This window comes from Oenanthe melanoleuca, chromosome 14 (genome assembly GCF_029582105.1).
Source record: "Oenanthe melanoleuca isolate GR-GAL-2019-014 chromosome 14, OMel1.0, whole genome shotgun sequence".
NCBI lineage: Eukaryota > Metazoa > Chordata > Aves > Passeriformes > Muscicapidae > Oenanthe > Oenanthe melanoleuca.
The window spans coordinates 13955020-13973420 of NC_079348.1; the positions used below are offsets into that span (position 1 = coordinate 13955020).

Here is an 18401-nt window from a genome sequence, read left to right on the forward strand (position 1 = left end):
CCTCCCCGGGGACATTTTCAGGACATTTTCAGGACATTTTCAAGAAGTGGTGACGCAAGGAAGCCGCTGTTCTCCTGTCACCATGGTGGTGACAGCACTGTCCCCAGGCAGTGCTGTGCTGGCTGCCGTGCGTGGGGCAGCAAGGTCTGGTCGGTGACCCCAAGTCGGAGCCGGTAACCCAACCCCGCTGGTGCTGGTTACAATTTAGGGCAACAATAACCTATTGAGGCCCCTTCCTGGCTCCTGCCCTGCTGCTCCTTGATCTAATTAAAGGGGGCCAGGGGGTACAAAACCCGAGCTGAAGGAACAGCAGGTAGCCAGGGGTGGCACACTGAGGACCAGGATGTGGAGAGCGGCCACCCACACCTCCCACCTCCTGTTCTCTCAGGGTGTGGGCATTGGTGGGGTCAGCTCTTAAGCGTGGCTCTGACATGCTCGAGGTGCTTTGAAAATGACATTTGTGTGGTCAGAAATATCTCACTTGCTCAGGATTTGGGAAAAAGGCACATGCTGATGTGGAGGTCCATGGGGCTGGTGCCTCCCACTCTCTGCCCTCTTCCAGGGATGCTAGATAGGGCACAAGCAGCCTGAAGGGTTTGGTGTTGTTGTGGGCATTGGGGTGAGCACACTGGGGTGACCCCCACCTTGGGGCACCCCATGGCCCTGCTTTGGGGTGCCATGGGGACGCGTGGTGCCGGCTCGGCGGGCGCGGTGGGGATGCGGTGGGGATGCGGACTCCCTTTCCTGCCGGCCTGGCGTCAGTAATGAATGGTATGAGTTTCCTGCCCGCCCACTGATTGCTTCCTTAAAGAGTTTCAACGAGCTGCTGCTGCTGCCGCAGCTCCCCGCGCCCCGCTCACGGCCCGGCCGGCACCGCTGCACTGCCCAGCACATCTCCGTGCCCCACGCTGGGCACCCACGGCCACGCCGCAGCTCCACCGCTGCTTGGCCATCCCCGGGGCCTGAGTCCCCGTCCCCCAGTCCCCAAGCAGATCTGGTGACCACAAGACCATCCCCCCCGTGCCCTGGCCGCGGCTCCGCGGCTCCTGAGTGTCGCGGCGCTGCTCGGGATGACTCTGCCGGAGGGAGAGCACGGCCCCCGCCCGGCCCCTCCGCCGGGAGCCAGCCCAAATCCCCCTCCGCCATTTGTCATCCCCGCCAGATTTACAGGCGGGAGCTCTCGGGCTGGAAGCGCGGTGGCCCCGGCGCGGCTGCCTAAAAACAGCACCTCCCCAGCACCAAGGGGGGGTCTCCGCTCGCCCCCGCCGCCCCCAGCCCCTCTCGGCAGGGCCCCGGCCTGACGCGCAGGCAGCGCCCGCCAGCCGCATTCCTGCGCCGATAAACCCGGCAGCCAAAATAACTGCAGCCCGTGCTCGGGGGGCCGAGCACAGCAGCGCCTGCATCCCATTTAGCTGGGCTGGCTCGCCCCAGCCCAGCGAGGATGCGGGGTAATTCCCACTAGATTCTCCTCCAAGAGCAATAATGGACCCCAAGCGTCCCCTTGCAGCAGCCTCAGCCTCCCCTGAGAGCATTCACTGGACACTGATGATGGCCTCTGCTCACTGAGCTGGTGAGCAGGAGAGCTGGGAGCTGCTGCCCTGGCAGCTGACAGGAGGGTGAGGGATGCTCAGGCAGCCTCTCCCCCTGCTCCCACCACACCAACACCACCCCACCATGCCCATGGCAGCTCCTCTCCTCTCCCCTCTTGTCTGTCCTGGTTGCTGCTGGAGCTGACAGCAGTGTGGGGGATGCTGGCAGGACAGCCAAGGCTGGTGGCTCCAGCATCCTGGCCAGTCACAGAGCCAGCTCGGTACACAGTGAGGGTCTCACAAACCAGTGCTTTGCCAGTAGCCCTGGGAAGAGCTGGTGCCTCCAGTGCATCCCAACAAGTACTGTGCCCCAAAGCCCCATCACCCTGGTGGGCTGAAGGTACAGCCTTCTCCTCTTCCTCCTCCCATTTCCTATCCCCCATGGTGACGCCAGGCTGGCTCACTGGGCAGTGTGGGAGGCCAGGCCGGCTCTAACTGGGGGCTTCCCAGCCTTGGCAGCGCCCTGCAGATGGAGACAGCTCCATTGTGCCATAACAAGGGGCACTGACCCCTTACAGCTCCTTTTCCACTTCCCCAAGGGGTGCCTGGTGAGCGCTGGCCTGGCTACGGCTGGCTGGGCAGCCCCCATGGCCAGGGCACAAAGCACAGCAGGAGTGGGAGGCCAGGGCTGAGCTGCTCCAGTGCCCCAGCAGCGCCAAAGGGATTCACTGGCCTGCAGCATCTTGTGGTGCTGCCCCAGTGCACAAGCCCACCCAGCCACATGCCACCTCAGACACTGTCCCCAGAAGTGCCACCACCCACCACAGCACTAGAGAACACCTCTGTGCCCTCACCAGTGCTGCCTCTGCCCTCTCATCTCACACAAATAGCAATGGGTGGTCCCCAGCTTTGTCCCCAGATTTGTGGCTGAGTGCTGCTGGTTCCAAGAGCTCTCTGCCAGTTCCTGCTCCACCACCACACTCCTGATGGAACCCTGACCAGGACATTTCCACTGCTCACCCTCCCACCCCACGCTGAGTCCCATCCCTACCCAGGTGAGGTGTCCAGTGCCATGGTGAGCGTCGCCCCGCTGAGCCTCCGCGTGTCCCACAGCTTCACCTCCCGCTCCCGCATCTGCAGGGACACAGACACGGTGTCAGTGGGCACTGGGGCTGCCTGGATGGCTCCACAGTGCCACTGCCTTCCCCAGCCACCTTCCACCATCCCAGCAAGGGCCAGGGCACCTGGCGAGGGACCTTCTGCTTTCATGGGGGACAGGCCACCCATAAAGCACTTGGGGTGCTTTGGCACCACAGGGAGCAGGGCTGGAACATCCCAGTGGTGCCAGGGCCACCTTCCTGGCGAGGACTGTACCTGGCTGAACCCGACGGAGATGAGACAATCGCTGGAGCCCATCCAGAGCAGCCGGGAGTCCTTGTTGTTGTCGTGGCCCAGGACACTCTGCAAGGCACAGGAGACAGGGCTGTCAGTATTGCTGCTGAGGGGATGTGTGTTTCACCAGCTGTGGTTGTGATCTGCCCCGGGGCTGAGCATGTGGAGATGTGGAGCTGAGTGCTGGCTCCCGGCTCTGCTGAGAGCTGCCCTGGGGACAGTGCAGTGGGGACAGCCTGCAAGCAGTGACAGCCCTGACTCCCCTGCCATGCCAGCGTGGTTGCCTTGAGGAGCAGCTGGCCCAGCTCCCACCAAGGAACAGAGTGTGGGAGCAGGTAACGTGAGTGTGACAGGGCACGGGATGCTCCTGTGTCCCCAGGGCTCTCCCCACACCCGGTCACCCAGGGTGAGGGGGACAGAGTGCTGCGAGGAAGCTGCTCCATGCCACAGACGCAAGAGGAGGCTCTGCCATGGCAGTGACAACAGAGGGACTTACTTCCCTGGCTGCATCCCGGGGCTCTTTATCCATGCTGAATCCTGGCTCCTGGAGCTGGGTGCCCCGTGTGTGCCCGGATGCTACTGAAACATGGCAAACTGAGCCTGGCCACCTTCACCAGACTGCTCCAATCCCTGCACCCTGCTTCACCTCTCCCCTGGGCTCCCTGTGGGGGTGGGACCCCCAGCCCACATCCTGTCCCCATCCTGGTTCTGCTGAGGACGGGAGGGGAAGCGCTTCCACGGGGCTGTCAGCGGGTGATTCCCGGCTCCCATGTGGTCCCCAGATGGGCCCTGCGGTTCCCGGCGCCCCAGCGGGAGCCGGCAGCCAGCCCTGGCCCGCGGCACAGGCAGCGCTCGCAGCCCCTCGCTCTCATTGAGGAGCGCCAAGAACTGGCTGCTAACGAGTTCGGAGCTGGCAGGGAAAGTGAAGGGCTCTGCCAGAGCCAAACCCAGCACGGCGCTTCCGGGACCTCCGAACGGGGCAGGAGCACCAGGCCTGGGGGCAGGAGGGGGTGGGGGGGGCACCGATGGGCACCATGAGCTGTGTCACCCTTGGTGTGACCGCCAGCTCGGCAGCCAGAGAGGGCCATGGAGGGGTCGCAGCTCCCACCCCTCACTGGAGTAGCCTCCTGCCCCAGAGAGATGCCACTCTCTGGAGAGAGCCAGGCTGGGAGCAGGCATGCGGTGCCAAGCTTGCCGTGCCCTGGCTCCGTCACGCCTGCTGCCTTGCCAGCTCAAACGCGGCTCACTGGAAGGGGCAGCGCTGGCCGAGCCGAGCCCGGCGCTCCCAGCCGCAGGCCAGGATGTGGGGCAGGCGGGGCCCGGCCCCCACTGCCAGCACGCTGGCAGGGAAAGGACCTGGAGAAGGGAACGAGTCCCAGGATCGCTGCCAAAAGCGATGGAAACTCCAGGAGCTGGAGCCAGCCCGCGCGTCAGCCAGGAGAGCACTGCTGCACCTGAGCCCAGCGGCTGCGGCAGCCACAGCTCAGCATCTGCAGATGCCATAAACAGGCGCTGGCTGCACGGCCCTGGGTCCCGCGGGTGCCCCGGAGCCGCTGGCGGTGGTGGCAGCCCCGGGGCGGTGGCAGGGCTGGCGGAGGGCAGGGCGCTGCCGCGGCGCTCCCAGCCCCCGGCGTGCCGGCTGCGGCGCAGGGCCATGTTTTCTGCATTAGTTCCATCCCGGCTGAGCTGTACGTATGGCAGCAAGTATGCGGGAGGCTGGGCTGCTCCGTGCTCAGCCTGTGCAGATGTTGCCAGAGGTGAGCGTGCGGACAGCAGCTCCCCTGGTGCAGAGGGTCTTGGCAGGGATGGGGCGGTGTGGCCTGGCACTGAGGGTGGACACTGGTTTGATTCAGGCTCGGGACACCCGTGGGGTTGGCAGAGACCCTAGCACCCTTCCCGGAGTGATGCTGGAACCCCTGGAGCAGGGAATCAGCCACAATCCAAGGGACGGGAGCCCTTCTGAGCCGCTTGTGCCCCCGCAGGCTGCAAGGAGGTCATCACCTCTGGGCCAGCACCTGGGGGTCCAAGGAAGCCTCCCAGCCCCCTGTCACTGCCTAGGCAGCCCAGACTCCTCCCGCCCACTGCACGCATCCAGCCCTGCTGGTTTTGGGGGGATCCTCTGCCCCCTCCTCGGAGCCAGACTGGCTGCCTGGGGAGAGTTTTAGCACAGTCCCCCTCTCTCTCAGTCTCAAGCCACCCCTCCTAGGCAGGCTGGGGCACGGTGCTGGTTGCCATGGGGGTCCCCAGCCCTTCTCCCGTGCAGCCCCGGGGCCCGCGGGGGGCCCAGGGCCGGCGTGTCGGACGCAGCTGTTGGCAGCGATGCGGCGGGGTCGGGGAGCTGGGAACAGCTGCCCGCAGGGAGCGGCCGCTTCGGCTGCCTGGGAGAGCCCCACACAAAGCCAAGGCTGCTCCGGCTCCCAGGCCATCTCTGTCTCCCCTGAGCCGGATGCAGGGCAGGGAGAGCCGGGGGTGGGAGCCCAGGGCACAGCCCTGGGGCTGCACGGGCGGGAGGTGGCCGGGGGGGTCAAAGCTCTGCTCTTGGCAGAATCCCCATGGCTGGCAGGGCTGGGACAGCTCAGCCTTGCCTGTGGCTAACAGCCCATGAGCATGGCTAACAGCCCACGGACATCTGATCCCCGTGGGAAGCAACCCCAGCAGCGGGATTTGCGTGGGCACAGGAGGCACCAGTGCCAGGCTGAGCTATCCCTTTGCCAGAAGGTGCCAGGGCAGAAGGGGTCTCCCCTGGCACTGTGGGGGACTCTGGGGACAGACACCCACCCCGGGTCCGCGCACATGGGGAAGCCTCTGCTCCTTGCACACCCCAGGAGGCTGCGGGCAGCAGGAGGAATGGCTTCTTGGGAGCTGAAAGGGTTAACCACGCATCGAATCCTCCTTTCCGAACAAGAATGTGAGTGATCTCCTTCCTTTGCCAAATCCCAGTTACTCCAGAGGTAACCAGGAGATCAGAGCAGCCTCTCCTAGGCCAGCCACACTCTCGGTCTCTGCCCGGAGCTCAAGGACACCAGGAGCTGTCACTGCCCCAGGGGAGTGCAGGGATCCCACAGAGCTGCGGGGTTGCTCCAGTAGCCATCACACTGGCCCTGCCCTCTGCCAGGTGTGTGGGGTGTGTGTGTCACACTGGGACCAGGACAAGTCCCCTGCTGCTCATGCCATCTCCCCAATCCCACTGGCCAGGGCAGCATTGCTGTGAGTCCCCCTGTCCTGGGGAACTGGGCACCACCAGGCTCTGTCTCTCCCCCACCACCAGCACAGCCCCCCTGCTCCACCCAACCCCTCCTGCCCTTGGTGAGGCCATGGCCATGTCCCAGAGGATGCTGTGGGCTCAGCAAGGGCAGCAAGGTGGGTGGGCTCCCAGTGGGCACAGACAATACAAGGCTGGGATGGGAGAGGAGAGGGCAGGAAAGGGCTGGGCTGGCCAGGGGGGTGGGCAGCCTGCAGCACCCAGCACACCCACCCCTCTTCTGCTGTCTCTCTCCTCTTCCTGCAGCCAGCAGCCCCACAAGCCCTGCTATGACGCCATCAAATCCCAAAACACCTTTGCCCTCTGGAGAGGAGCCTGCTCAGAGTCCCAGGTCAGGCACAGGCTGGGGCTCCTGAAATACCACCCCAGTAGTGGAGATGCCAACCTGTGTGGGCCTGAGCTGGCGAGGCCATTCCCAGCGGGAGCGATGGGCACCCAGGCGAGGGCGAGCCGGTGCCACCGCACACCCACACTCCTGGAGATGCCTCTGGCTCATTCCAAACCTCCTCGACTTCCCCATGTCTGCCATACCAAGCGGCATTCCTGGGAAGGACGGAAGGACGGCGAAGGGGAAGCGGAGCAGAGGAAATATAAACAGTCCCGTGCAGCTACGCTGGGGAACAGAAGCATGAGAGCGCCGAGCGTGCGCTGCTATAAATAGGCTGCCCAGAGTCAGGCCAACTTTTTCATAGCTTCCCACGGTCTCCTTGGGAATGTGGGATGCTGTGGACCTTCCCCCAGCCCGGAGGAAGCCGCTGCCGAGGCTGGGAGTCAGGTACCCCCGGGGTGACCCCAGCGTGGGATACCGTGATGATGGGGCAGTGGGAGGAAGGCTAAAGTCCCTCTACGTCCTGATGCGCCTCCCCGATGATGACAAGCGGTCCCCAGCCGGCCCTGGGCTGACAGCTGGATCCTGGGCAGAGGTGACATGTCAGGGTCCGTAGAGCTCTGGCTGTGGGCACAACCAGATCATCCCAAACCTGGATTTCCAGTCCACCACAGCATCACCCTGCCACCACGGCCACGCTGCCCCCAGGGACCCTCTCCATGGCGTATTTCCCACTGAGGCACAGCTGATGTGCTCCATGGGATGGTGGCCATGGCTTGGGACAGGGGCTGGAGTGCTTTTCCCCCCGGGACCTCGAGCAGGGCTGGGACAGCACCGGCTGTGCTTGGGCTGTGAGCCCCGGCTGCTGCCCATCACTGAACTCTGCCCCGGGCACAACCCACGAGCTGGGGGGACAAACCCACGGCGGGGACAAACCCCCAGGGACCCTGTCCCAGCTGTCCCCGGGCGCCCTCAGCCCCGGCCCCGCTCATTAGCACCGCTCATTACGCCCGGTGCGCGGCCATTCCCTCGCCCCCGGCCCTGCCCAAACGCCGGCGGAGGAAGTTTCTCGTGAGAACGGAGCCGGCTCCTCTCCATCCCAGCTCAGGGCTGCCCTGCAGCTCCACACGGACGGCGCCTGCTCCAGCCTGTCCCGGGAGCCAGGTGCCGGCCAGATGCACACACAGCCCCTCGCAGCAGCCTGTGCAGGGGAGCAGGACGTGATGGGCTCTGTACCCAGGGGAAGGTGGCAGTGGGCAAGCAGAGATGCCACCTTAGCAGCCCACGGCATATCCGAATCACTGCCCTGCACTGTGCTGGTGACCCACCGGAGGCACGAGCTGGATACAACATGGGTATGGAGCTTCGGTGCTCAAGCTCCCTGCTCAGCCTTGTGTCCCCTGTCCCATCAAGGGCGGACCCGGGGGGGGCATGGGAAGGATATTTGGTTGGGTTTGCGCGGGGATTGCAGGAGGGTGAGGGCAGGAACAGCGACATGGAGCCCCGGCAGGGCCAAAGCCACAAGAGAGAGGACGTGACTCGCTTCCAGGGGGAGGGTCAAGGCGAGGAGGGCGACCACCACCCCGTGGGAGGGGAGGACAGGCGGCCGGGGCAGCGCGGCCTTGGGAGGGGATAAGGCAGAGCACAGAACTGACAGAATTCTTTGGAAGGACAGTGGTGCTTGGACCTGGACTGAGCCAGCAGCGGGAGCGTGGCTACACGGGGTGGCAAGGCAGGACCCAGGGCAGCCCTGGCATCTCCACTGCCAGTTTAGGGCACAGAGAGCAGCAGCAGGGTGTGAGCACAGCCCTGATGCTCACAAAGGGGCTGCAGCAAAGGGATGGGGATCCAGCAGAATGAGGCCACTGCTCTCCCAAGGGAAATCATGGCCCCGGGTACATACCAGGCACCCCACGGGGTCAGCCAGAGCCCGGCCACGCTGCGTCACACACGTCTGCCCGCTGCTGGGATATGCTCAAAATAGCTGCCACGGGCGTAGCCGGGAATGGGGGGTCAGGCCCTGGCAGGGACATGGCCACAGGGTGTGGGCAGCCTGCCAGTCACCCTCCTTGTCACCCACCCTCATGTGTGCCATATCCATGGTACCTGAGAGCAGCACCAGGTACTAGGAGAAGCGACCCCTCCTCCCCGAGCTTCTTATTTTAGCTCCCTCTCATTCTTTTCCCTTGCTCTAAACAAAGGAATGTTTAATGAGGCAGGCTTGGCAAATTAAGAAATCCAGCCGGAGGAGCAGCCTGGGGCTGGCTCTCAGCTCCACAGAGGGACCAGGGCGAGCCGGCAGCGGGACCCTGTGCTGGCTGTGAGGAAACCCAACCCACGGTGCTGCAGGGGCCAGCACAGCTGGGAAACCCATCCTGCAGCTCACCTCTGCAAAAAAACAGGCAACTTCAAAGCCAGCAGCCTGCGAGGTGCTGGCACTGCACAGTGGCCCCGGCATCACCCGGCTCTGTGACCGCACTGGCCCGGGGAAAAGGAGACTTTCCAATGAACCCAGCCCTCCAGCGATGGGGAAAAAAGAAAAGAACAAAACCCAGGAGCGTTATTCCTTCTGGCTAAGCAAGCCCTGTGCGAACTTCCAGAGGATTTATGGCATTTTAAAGTTTTCCCCTTCAGCAGAGCACTTCTCCAAGACTAAACATCTCCATCCACTGCGAGCCGGCCGGGCAGGGCCGAGGCAGTGAAGGTGCATATTTCTCTTGGCAAACGCGGAGCGCCGGCCCCGGGCTGGATCAGACAGCAGTGGAGGGAAGTGAACTGCCTGCTTTGAACAGCCACCATCATTCACACGTTATTTTTAATAGCTCAGCGAGACAGAGTCCACCCTCCCCAGGAGACTTGGCTCGAGCCCATTGCACTCACAGCTCCGCCATCAGACAAGCCGACAGGTCTGGCAGGGGGAGGAGGGGGGCCAGGAGGGGAGGGGAGCACTGAGGCCGGCGGTGGATAAATTTTGGAGTAGAGAATGGGATCTTCCAGCCATGCTGAGTGGCAACTGGAGCAGGACAGGATTGCAGCGGCCGCTGGAGTGCTGAAAGCACTTTGCCCTGGCTCGTCTGCACGTGTCACGGCTGGGTTTGTGTTTATTTTCTGTGGTGGGGTGTTTATAAGGCTGCCTGAAGGGTCAGGGCATCATTTGTACTGCAGGAAGCACCCAGGGGCCTTTGGGGAGCTCAGCACCTGGGTTATGGGCAGGAGCAGGTGGGAAGTCCTGGTGCAGCACTGGAGCTCCAGCTCCCTTCCATCAATGCCTGGGGTTACCACTGTGCCCGAGCACTGTCACCAGAGGCCACTGACTTCCCGAGCCCACAGGCAGCAGGAGATCCACCACGAATGACAGAGTCCACTGCACCCTGCTCTCCACTGCACCCCTCCCTTCCCAAAGGCTTCCAGCCCCTTCTGCAGCCAGAGCCCCCAAGCCACAGGAAACCTCTAATAAGAGGCTGTTTGAACTTGACGTCAAGGCTTAAATTCTCTACTTATTTCCTAATCACTGTTATTTGCTGAGTTGTGTGGATCTGGCCGCCCAGCCCTTGCCCTTGGCGGGTCCTCGTCCCCAAGAGCCTTTGGTCCAGCTCCCACAGAGCAGGGCAGAGCCCAGGAGCCTGCAGAGCCCAGAAGCCCAAAGCCCTGCCACCCATGGGGCTCGCCTGGCATGTGCCACTGCACTGGGGGTGCTCCCTGGCCTGGTGCCAGGGCAGGGGCCCCCCTGCCAAACCCCACCTGGGTTAAGGGGACAGCCCTATTCCCCCTGCCCTCAGCTCCTCGCCACTCCCAAGCCCAGCCAGGGCTGGGACAGTTTGGGGGACCAAAGCTCACCCCCCTGCAGGGAACAGGTTGGGCAGGGCTGCCTGCAGCAGATCCAGAGGGGACAGTACCTGGGAGGCAGCTGGGCCTGCTCGGGGGTCAAAGATCCGCAGTTTCTTGTCCTGGTGAGATAAAAGAAAACAGAGAAGGGTTAAGGACCTTGGGGCCAGTGGGATGTCAGGATGCATTAGGCAGAAGGCTGGAATGAGCAGCCCTCCCCTTCCTGCCCATCACTCTCCGGCCTGCAGTGCCTATCCCTATGGATGGCTTGCACTGTGATCTCCCACATTGGGGGTAGAGGGGCACCCCCAGAGCCGCACCAGGACCCTGACACCTTCAAAACTGCTCCAGAAGAGGAGGGAGCCTTCAAAGTAGGGCCAGGGCTGGAGTCTGACCCTCAGATGCCATCCTGACAGTGCTGCAAGGGAACGAGCTCCTTCTTGTCTGGCTTCCCTCTGCCAAATGGGGTATGGGACCCCCTCTGGCAAGGCTGGCAGGGCACAGAGGCAGCAAGGGGGTGGCCGGGTGCCAGGCCTGCTGCCAGGGTGCTGTTTGGGGAGCAGCCAGAGCCACACGGCACAGGGACTGATCTGCACTCCAGCTGGCACGGCTTGGTCTTGTACCCGGTGAGCCGAGCTGACACGCTGGGCACGGGGCTCCATCCATGAGCTGGGACTCCGGCTCATCCCGCAGCCTCTCCGGGCTCCCCCCGGGGCGCACCGCGGGGCTCCCCCCGCGAACCCCCCGCTGTCCCTGGGCTCGGGCTGCGCTCCCAGCCAGGGCTGGGGCTGTGTGCTCAGAGCTGCTTGCCGGGCCTGGGGGGCTCGTGGCTTGCACACCGCCCTTGCCCGCTCGCCCCGCCCGGCCGGGCGCGGCCCCCGCGCGTTCCCGACGCGTCCCGCAGCGAGCGGCCGGCGCCATCTAGTGCTGCTCCCTGCCCGCCTCCCCGCGGCTCGCTGACCGCACTCCTGCCCTTTTCCATCCCAAAACTACCCGTCCCTCCATGCCACCCATGCCTGGAAGCGTCCAGACTGGATGGAGCTCTGAGCACCCCGGGCTAAGGGAAGGTGTCCCTGCCCATGACAGGAACGAGACGAGCTGTAACCTTCCAACCCAAACCATCCTGGGATTCTGTGACACGGTGCCCCCAGGACCAGGGTGCATCCAGCAGCTGGCAGACAGCCCATGCATGCCGTGCCACAGCGAGGTCACCCTGGGCACTGCTCACCTTGCAGGAGGTGCCGAGGAGGCGACCATCGCGCTTCCAGGTCAGGCTCTGCAGCTGGTCCCCGTGGGAGTCCAGGACTGCAGGGATAAAGCAGGGTCAGGGCCAGGATTAAGCAGACAGGCAGGAACCATCGCTCTCCTACCCAGAACAACTCCCAGGAGAAATGATCTGGCCTTTCCAAAAGGCTGGTAGCAGCCAGGACCCAATGGAACATTGCTGTGTCTGAGCAGGGAGCTTTCCTGTACTGCTGGCAGCTGGATACAAAGAGCAGGAGCCCTGGGAAAGCCCAGGCCTATGCTGCCACCCATCTCCTCTCCCCCTCATGGTGGCTGAGGTCTGGGCAAGGCTGCTTAGCAACCACCCACATGTACCCATGTCCTTGGACATGCAGAGAGAGGGACCTATCACCCAGGAGATCCCCAGCAGAACTTCTGTGGACACCTTGGGCAGCACTGGAGCATTTCACACCACTGCATCAGAGCATAGGTAGGGAGCACAGGCACAAGGGGTTGTGGTGCCCTGCCCAAAAAGCCACCTGAGCTGCCTGTTTGGTGACACAGCCTCGAGCCCAGGCACTGGCACAGTGAGACACATGGGGAGGACACACGGTGACACATGAGGCAGACACACAGAGAGCACACACAGTGACATATGGGGGACGACACGTGTCACGGGCAGTCACAGCCCTGCCTACCTGTCAGAGGCTGCTGCTGCCCCAGGTCCCACACAGTGACTCTCTTCCCTGCACCACAGGCCAGGACAGCATCTGCCGTGGGGTGGAACTGCAGCGTGTCCACCGGGGCCCCCCCGGGCCCCAGGGTCAGCCCCGCGCCATTGGGAATGTCCTGGCCACGCTTGGGCAGGCGCCACACCTTCACCTGCAGCCCCAGGAGAGGAGGGTGGTCAGTCCCAGGCCAGGTGAGCAGGACCCAGCTGGGTGCTGGCAGTGCTCCACCTGGGCTTGCAGCTTTCCCAGGCTTTGGTCCCTGAGGATTCCCAGGTGATGCCTCATTGCAGCTCGGTGGGATCAGGACCCAGATGAGAGGAGGCTGGTCCTTGGCTATCTGCTCTGTCCCCCTGGGGATGTCCCACTCTGTTCTCCCCATACTGGCACCCTCCACCCCAGGCTCCTCTTACTCCCATCACCCCAGCTCTGCAGTGAATCCCAGAGACAGGCTGAGGGTCACAAAATGGCCCCTTGGGACCCTGTCACTGAGCACTCACCGTCTCATCAGCAGAGCCCGTGGCCAGCAGGAGCTGATCAAAGGGAGAGAAGTCAAAGTCTGTGACCACATCTGGAAGGAGAAGGGTAGAAGTTCGTCCCCATCTTCCCTTGCAAACAGTGTGGTTTTTTTTTGCTCTTCCCAGCCTGACTCCTTCCCTACACACCCAACAGTGGGGGGCAGATTCAGCCCCACCGAGGCGTTTTGGAGCAGGTCAGCTTTGCTGTGGGTGCTTGAGCCCCTCTACTCTATCCCTCAGGGACTTGCACCCCTTTGGCAGGGATAGAAACCCTGGAGGGAGCATTCCCCTGTCTGATCCATGGACTGACACCCCCACAAGGCACAGGGAGCAGCACAGACAGCACCAGGGTGTCTGTGCCACGTCCTGCTGGAGCCTTGCTGGTGACAAGGCTCCCTTTGTACCCTCCAGGACCGGCATGCCAGTGGCAGGGATGGTCCCACAGCAGGGCTGGCGGGAGGAAGGCTGGCACCAGCAGCAGCAGCCCCTCGGATACATTTGGCACGCTCAGAAAAGTAGGTCACTGTGTACTTTTCTGCTTCCAGGAGACAGGCCCTGGAGGCATGAAGAGCAGGCAGCTCGCTCGGCTGCATCCAGCCGGGAGGAGAGAAAATCCATTCCCTGCCACGGAGGCGTTGCTCTGGCACAGCCGGCTTCAAAGCACTCCTGCTGATCCCATTAGGAAGCCATGGAGGTGGTGCTGGCTCCTGTGCACCCCTCTGGCGCCCCCAGGGAGCAGAACTCACTGCCTGCTTTTCCAACCCGAGGAGGCTCCTGGTGCCAGGGGCTGAGGTGGTGCAGGCTGGGCACTCTGTGCAGCCCTGCAGCCGTGCCAGGGCACACACGCAGGGAGGTGCTGGAACCAGCTCACATCTTGCTGCTTTGCTGTAGTTTTGGGGAAATGGATGGTCAGTGCCCCTCAGGCTGCTACTCACACACCAAGAGAGGGGCACCCTGGGGTGGGCACCACCCCTTCCTGTGCCTGGGCAGGGCAGAGCTCTGGTGCTCTGCCTGCAGCAATGCTGCCACTGCCTATTCCCTGCCACACTCACTCTGCCCACATCAGAGCTGCTGGTCCAGCCTGTTCCTCCTGCCACCAGAGCCAGTGATGCCCTGGTGATGTCAACTCCAGCCTGGCACTGGGAATTTCAGGGTGTGCTATGAGTAATGTGGAAAGGCTGTGCTGGAAGCATGTGAGGAAGAGCAACAAGTTCAGGCCTCACTGCAGCTGAGAGACAAAGGAACATGGATTGATTCCAGCCTGGCAGAGCCCCTCCTGGTGTCACCCTGTCCATAGGTGATGGTCCCTGGCAGATCCCCACATCTCTTGCCTGGCAGACAGCCCAGCATGGCCTGCCTGGCTTGGACTCAGCACCTGAACCCCTCACACAGCTCACATAGGGCCAAACACGTCCTGTGGAGGTGGGAGGTGGCACCTGACACCCACCTGAGTGGCAGCAGAGCTGAGATATGGTCCTCTTGCCCCCATCCTCACACTCCAGGGGCACAATGCCCAGCACACCTGCAGGAGAGGGCACAGGAGCAGGTCAGGAATCCCTCCCAGCCAGGCACACACGACAGGCACCCAGCTTTGCAATGCTAGCCAAGAGGTGTGGGACTGTCAGCACTTTTGGGGGGTCTCAGGGAAAGCCTCCTCCACTCACCCTGGTGCCTCTGACCCACCACCCAGCCCCACCCCTGGGACAAATCCATCCCAGTCCCCAAGCAGTGCTGGGGACCCTTTGCCTCACCGGCCGCCTCGGCGTTGAAGGCGATCCAGCAGCAGCTGGCCTTCACGTGGTTCCCACAGGATGAGACGGAGCCTGCTCGGATACCACTGATCCAGGCCTAGGACATAGAGGGGAAAAACCTTGCCAGGGGCTGCCTTGTTATGGCAGGGCCTGGAACATGGCTGGAGGAGCATTGGCACAGCATGGCCAGAGACCCTCAGCCCCAGAGGAGCTGCCATGCTGATGGAGAGCTGCAGACACCAAAGGGATTATCCCGTCCTCTGGGGTGTCCCACGGCTGCTCACGCTCCTGTCACAAAGCACAGTCCCTCACTGGGCTGCAGGATAGAACACAAGAGCATCCCAGCTCCTGGTGCTGCCTCCCCCCAAGACTGGCCCATCTCTGGGCTGTTCCACTGTGCAAAGTGCTCAGAGGTCTTTGCACTAAACCAGTACCAGAGAATCTGGATGGGACAACAGCTCTTGGGCAGTGAAGCATCACAGGGTCAAGCTGTGGCTGACTGAGGCCAATAAACACCTCCAGCAGCATACACATGGACAGAGCCAAGCAGCTCCATTACAGCTCCAAAAGCAAACTCCCACTCTGCAGTGTTTCCCAGGGCTGAGCACTGCACTCGTGGGACATCCTCCATCAGGCAGACCCACTCCAGGTGACACAGACACCTCACCTCAAGTGGCCACCAGGGCCAAGAGCTCCCTGGAACACCCAGGGCCAAGTCCAACCCTTGACAGTGGCAATGGCAGGAGTTTCATGGTTGGCACCAGGCCTGTGTGCCCACAGCACACTCCTGGAGCTGCAGTGGGTGTCCAGAGCAGTGGATACCCCTCAAACTGGGCAGATACCCAGGTAGGGAAGGGAAACCCTGAGCCCCAGGTTTCCTCTCCTTGCACAACTTCCGTTGGAGGCCTGACAGGGAGCAGTGGTTCCTGCAGCACTTCCTCCCCTCACAGCTCAGTGCAGACCTCTTAACCCTTCTCCTACCAAAGGCAGTTCCTGTCCCCACACCCAGCAGGTGGGCAGGGGGCTGCAGTGGGGATGGGGAACAGGTTGGGAGCATGAGCAGGACCCTGGAATAAGGACCCCACTATCTGCATCCCATCACCCTGCACGGGGCCCTCAGCGAGGGGGCTCCAGTCACATCTGGTCCCCAGCACCAGGGGTGCCACGCAGGATCCCTGCAGTGAGGTTCCACAGAGCTGCTCCATCCTGACCCCACAGTTTCCCCACACACAGGAGGGCAGCAGCCCCCAAGGAAGTGATCTTGCAGTGTGCCAGCATACCCGGGAAAGCACATGAAACCATCCTGGCTACACCCCTAGAACCAACTGTGAGCTCTCAAGGGCCATCTGCCAGCAGAGCCCTGCAGATGCTGCCTTAGGAGAAGACTCAGATGTGATCCCTGATGTTTACACTGCGCTTCCTGATCCAGCCAGGTCGGGTGTCTGCTGTGCCTCCATAAACAGCTGCTCTGCTGGGGACAGAACAGAGCTTCTTGCTGTGACACCTGAGATGGGTTTGGTGACAAGACTTCCTTCTCCACCTCCTGCCCTACGGGGAGTGTGTGGCCTCACTTCCAAGGATATGTTTCATGCCTGAATGGGAAAAGCCTTTTGGAAAGGCCACCTTGCACAGCAGATCCCTCCCTGCACACAGGGAGAGCACACTGTCCCTAGGAGCTCCCCCACCATGGAATCATCACCAGGGCAGCGGTGACAGGATGTCCCTGCCTGGAGGATGCCATGCCCTGCACAGCCAGGTGTCCCAGCACCCACGCCCCACAGGCACGCACCCTCCCCACTGCCAGTGACTCATCTGAACGCTGGGATTCACAGCCAAACTTTCATCCAGCTGAGATTTCAGTGACCCGACACCTGCTCTGCAGACACACCACGCCATGGGCTTGGGGGCCTCCCACAGCTGAACTCAGAGGATGTTTGCTGGATTTGCAGAGGCGTGTGTGCACAGGCCATGCTGGCTGGGTGCAAGGACAGCTTGGCTGGGAAGTTACACAGAATGAATGTGTGCACACCCAAGGACTGGGAGCAGCAGCAGCAGCCTCACTCACAGCTGAGTGCTGAGGTGCTGAGGAGGAGCTGGGTGAAGAGTGCCCAGTTCGGGAAGCCCCCAGAAGGGCTGTGTGTCCTGGTAACACTCCCTGATGTGACTCACCCAGCCCTGACTCTGCATCTCTGCCCCTGTCCTGCCAAATCTGTACGGACAGGCACCTAGGAGACTGTCTCTGTGGTTTGGGGGACAGCAGGGTAGGGCTACCCACTACCAACACCGTGCCAGGATGGATTGGGACGCTTGGCATGATTTGGGCTGTTATTCATGGAGCAGAGACCAGAGCTGGGCATCACCTGGCTCTGTGATGCCCAATGACACCCGCAGAGCTGCCTGGCCCCAGCGGTGCCCAGCTCCACAGCTCGTGGCAAGGGTGATGGAGCTCAGCAGCATCCCGTGGGGCCCAGCACTTCCTCCGTGCCTGCGGAAGCAGGGTAGCAGAGCGGGGTGGCAGGAGCAAGGCCCAGCATTTCACACTCAGTGCGTGGTTCCAGGGCTGGCACAGGCCCGGAGTGTGAGATACCGAGAGGCAGTGGGCAGCAAGAACCGGGGATGCACCGCCTGTGCCAGCCGTGCCCAGCAGCAGGCAGGGAGCAGCCACCACGGCACGGGTACCCCATTCCAGCGCTGCCGGCCGCGGGGGCTGCACTGGCCCAGGACAGGGCTGGGGCTCCCCACCACCCCCACCTGCGGAGCGCCCCGGTGCCGGGATCCTCCGCGGACCCCGGGATGGGCAGCAGCGGGTGCCAAGGAGGGGCCGCCCGGGCGACGCACCCGCACCGCGGCCGGGGGACCCGGGCACGGCCCCGCCACACCGGCGATGCCACGGCTGCGGAGCCGCGGGGCGGGGCCGGTCCTGCCCTGTCCCCGTGCCTGTCCCTGTCCCGCCGCCCCCGCGATCCCCCGGTACCGGCGGGTCCCGCAGCGCTCACCTCCCTGCGGGGCAGCCGGGCCTCGGTGTGCCGGAACTTGGACGCCTTGAAGCGGTTCATGGCGCTCCGGTTGTACCGCACCGAACCTTGCTCAGCCCAGCCCGGCCCAGCCCAGCCCGGCCCGGCCCGGCCCCGCCGCTCCGCCCGCCCCGCGGCCCCGCCCCGCCCCGGGCCCCGCCCCACGCGTGTCCCGTGTGTGCCGTGTCCCTGCTGTCACCGCGAGCAGGGCACAGACACCCTGCCCCGGCTCCTCGGAGCCCCGCCACAGCCTCCAACCTCGGCGGCGGAGCCCCGCCTGGGGTGACTGTGCGGCGTTCTGGGGATTCCCTTCCTCTCTCCCAGAGGCTCGTGGTCACAGCGGGCTGTCACCCAGCTCTGCTGCACACAGGGACAGCGGTTCCGGCGGGCTCGGGGCGAGCAGGACGGGCACAGCGGGAGGTTTCCAGCGCCGTGGGCTCGGCGTGCTCGCCCCGTCCACGGGCTGGCAGCCGGCGGTGAGCAGGCCTTTGTCTACCCACGGCTGCCGGGAAGGGAGGAGGAGGAGGCAGCGCTGGATCTGAGCCCACTGAGCCCTCTGGGCCCGGCTGTGCTGTCACCCACGCCCTGCGTTCGCCCGGGCTGTGACAGCGGCGGGTGCGCACAGGGGCTGGCGCGTCCCGGCCGCCGCTCAGCCCGGCGGAGCCTCGGCTGAGGAGCGCTCGGGGGCGCCAGCCCCGGTGACGAGGGCGGGAGGGAGACACGCTTGGCACGAATCGTCCTCCTCCTCTCCAGAGGAAAGCTGCTGCCTCGCTGTGGGTGCCGCGCCAGGCTGCTGCGCTGTGTGATTGTGGGCGCTGCGTCACTACGCT

At 63.6% G+C, this 18401-nt stretch overlaps 1 protein-coding gene across 3 annotated transcripts in view; it reads right to left on the reverse strand.

The window, feature by feature from the left end:
• The window catches only part of LOC130259482 (mitochondrial import inner membrane translocase subunit TIM16-like), a 38035-nt gene extending 20346 nt beyond the window's left edge, over positions 1-17689 (reverse strand). Inside the window, exons 1-9 of one of the 3 annotated variants that reach the window (XM_056503796.1) lie at positions 17554-17686; positions 14558-14654; positions 14254-14328; positions 12789-12859; positions 12259-12442; positions 11565-11641; positions 10408-10458; positions 2904-2990; positions 2581-2663 (exon numbers count right to left, since the gene is read on the reverse strand). In XM_056503796.1, coding sequence (XP_056359771.1) covers positions 2581-2663; positions 2904-2990; positions 10408-10458; positions 11565-11641; positions 12259-12442; positions 12789-12859; positions 14254-14328; positions 14558-14654; positions 17554-17613 — 785 coding nt within the window. In that variant the 5' untranslated portion in view covers positions 17614-17686. Of the gene's footprint in view, positions 1-2580; positions 2664-2903; positions 2991-3417; positions 3437-10407; positions 10459-11564; positions 11642-12258; positions 12443-12788; positions 12860-14253; positions 14329-14557; positions 14655-17553 lie in introns of those variants that run through there. The other 2 variants (XM_056503793.1, XM_056503794.1) reach the window with 2 other exon arrangements.
• Between the last annotated feature and the right edge of the window lie 712 nt (positions 17690-18401).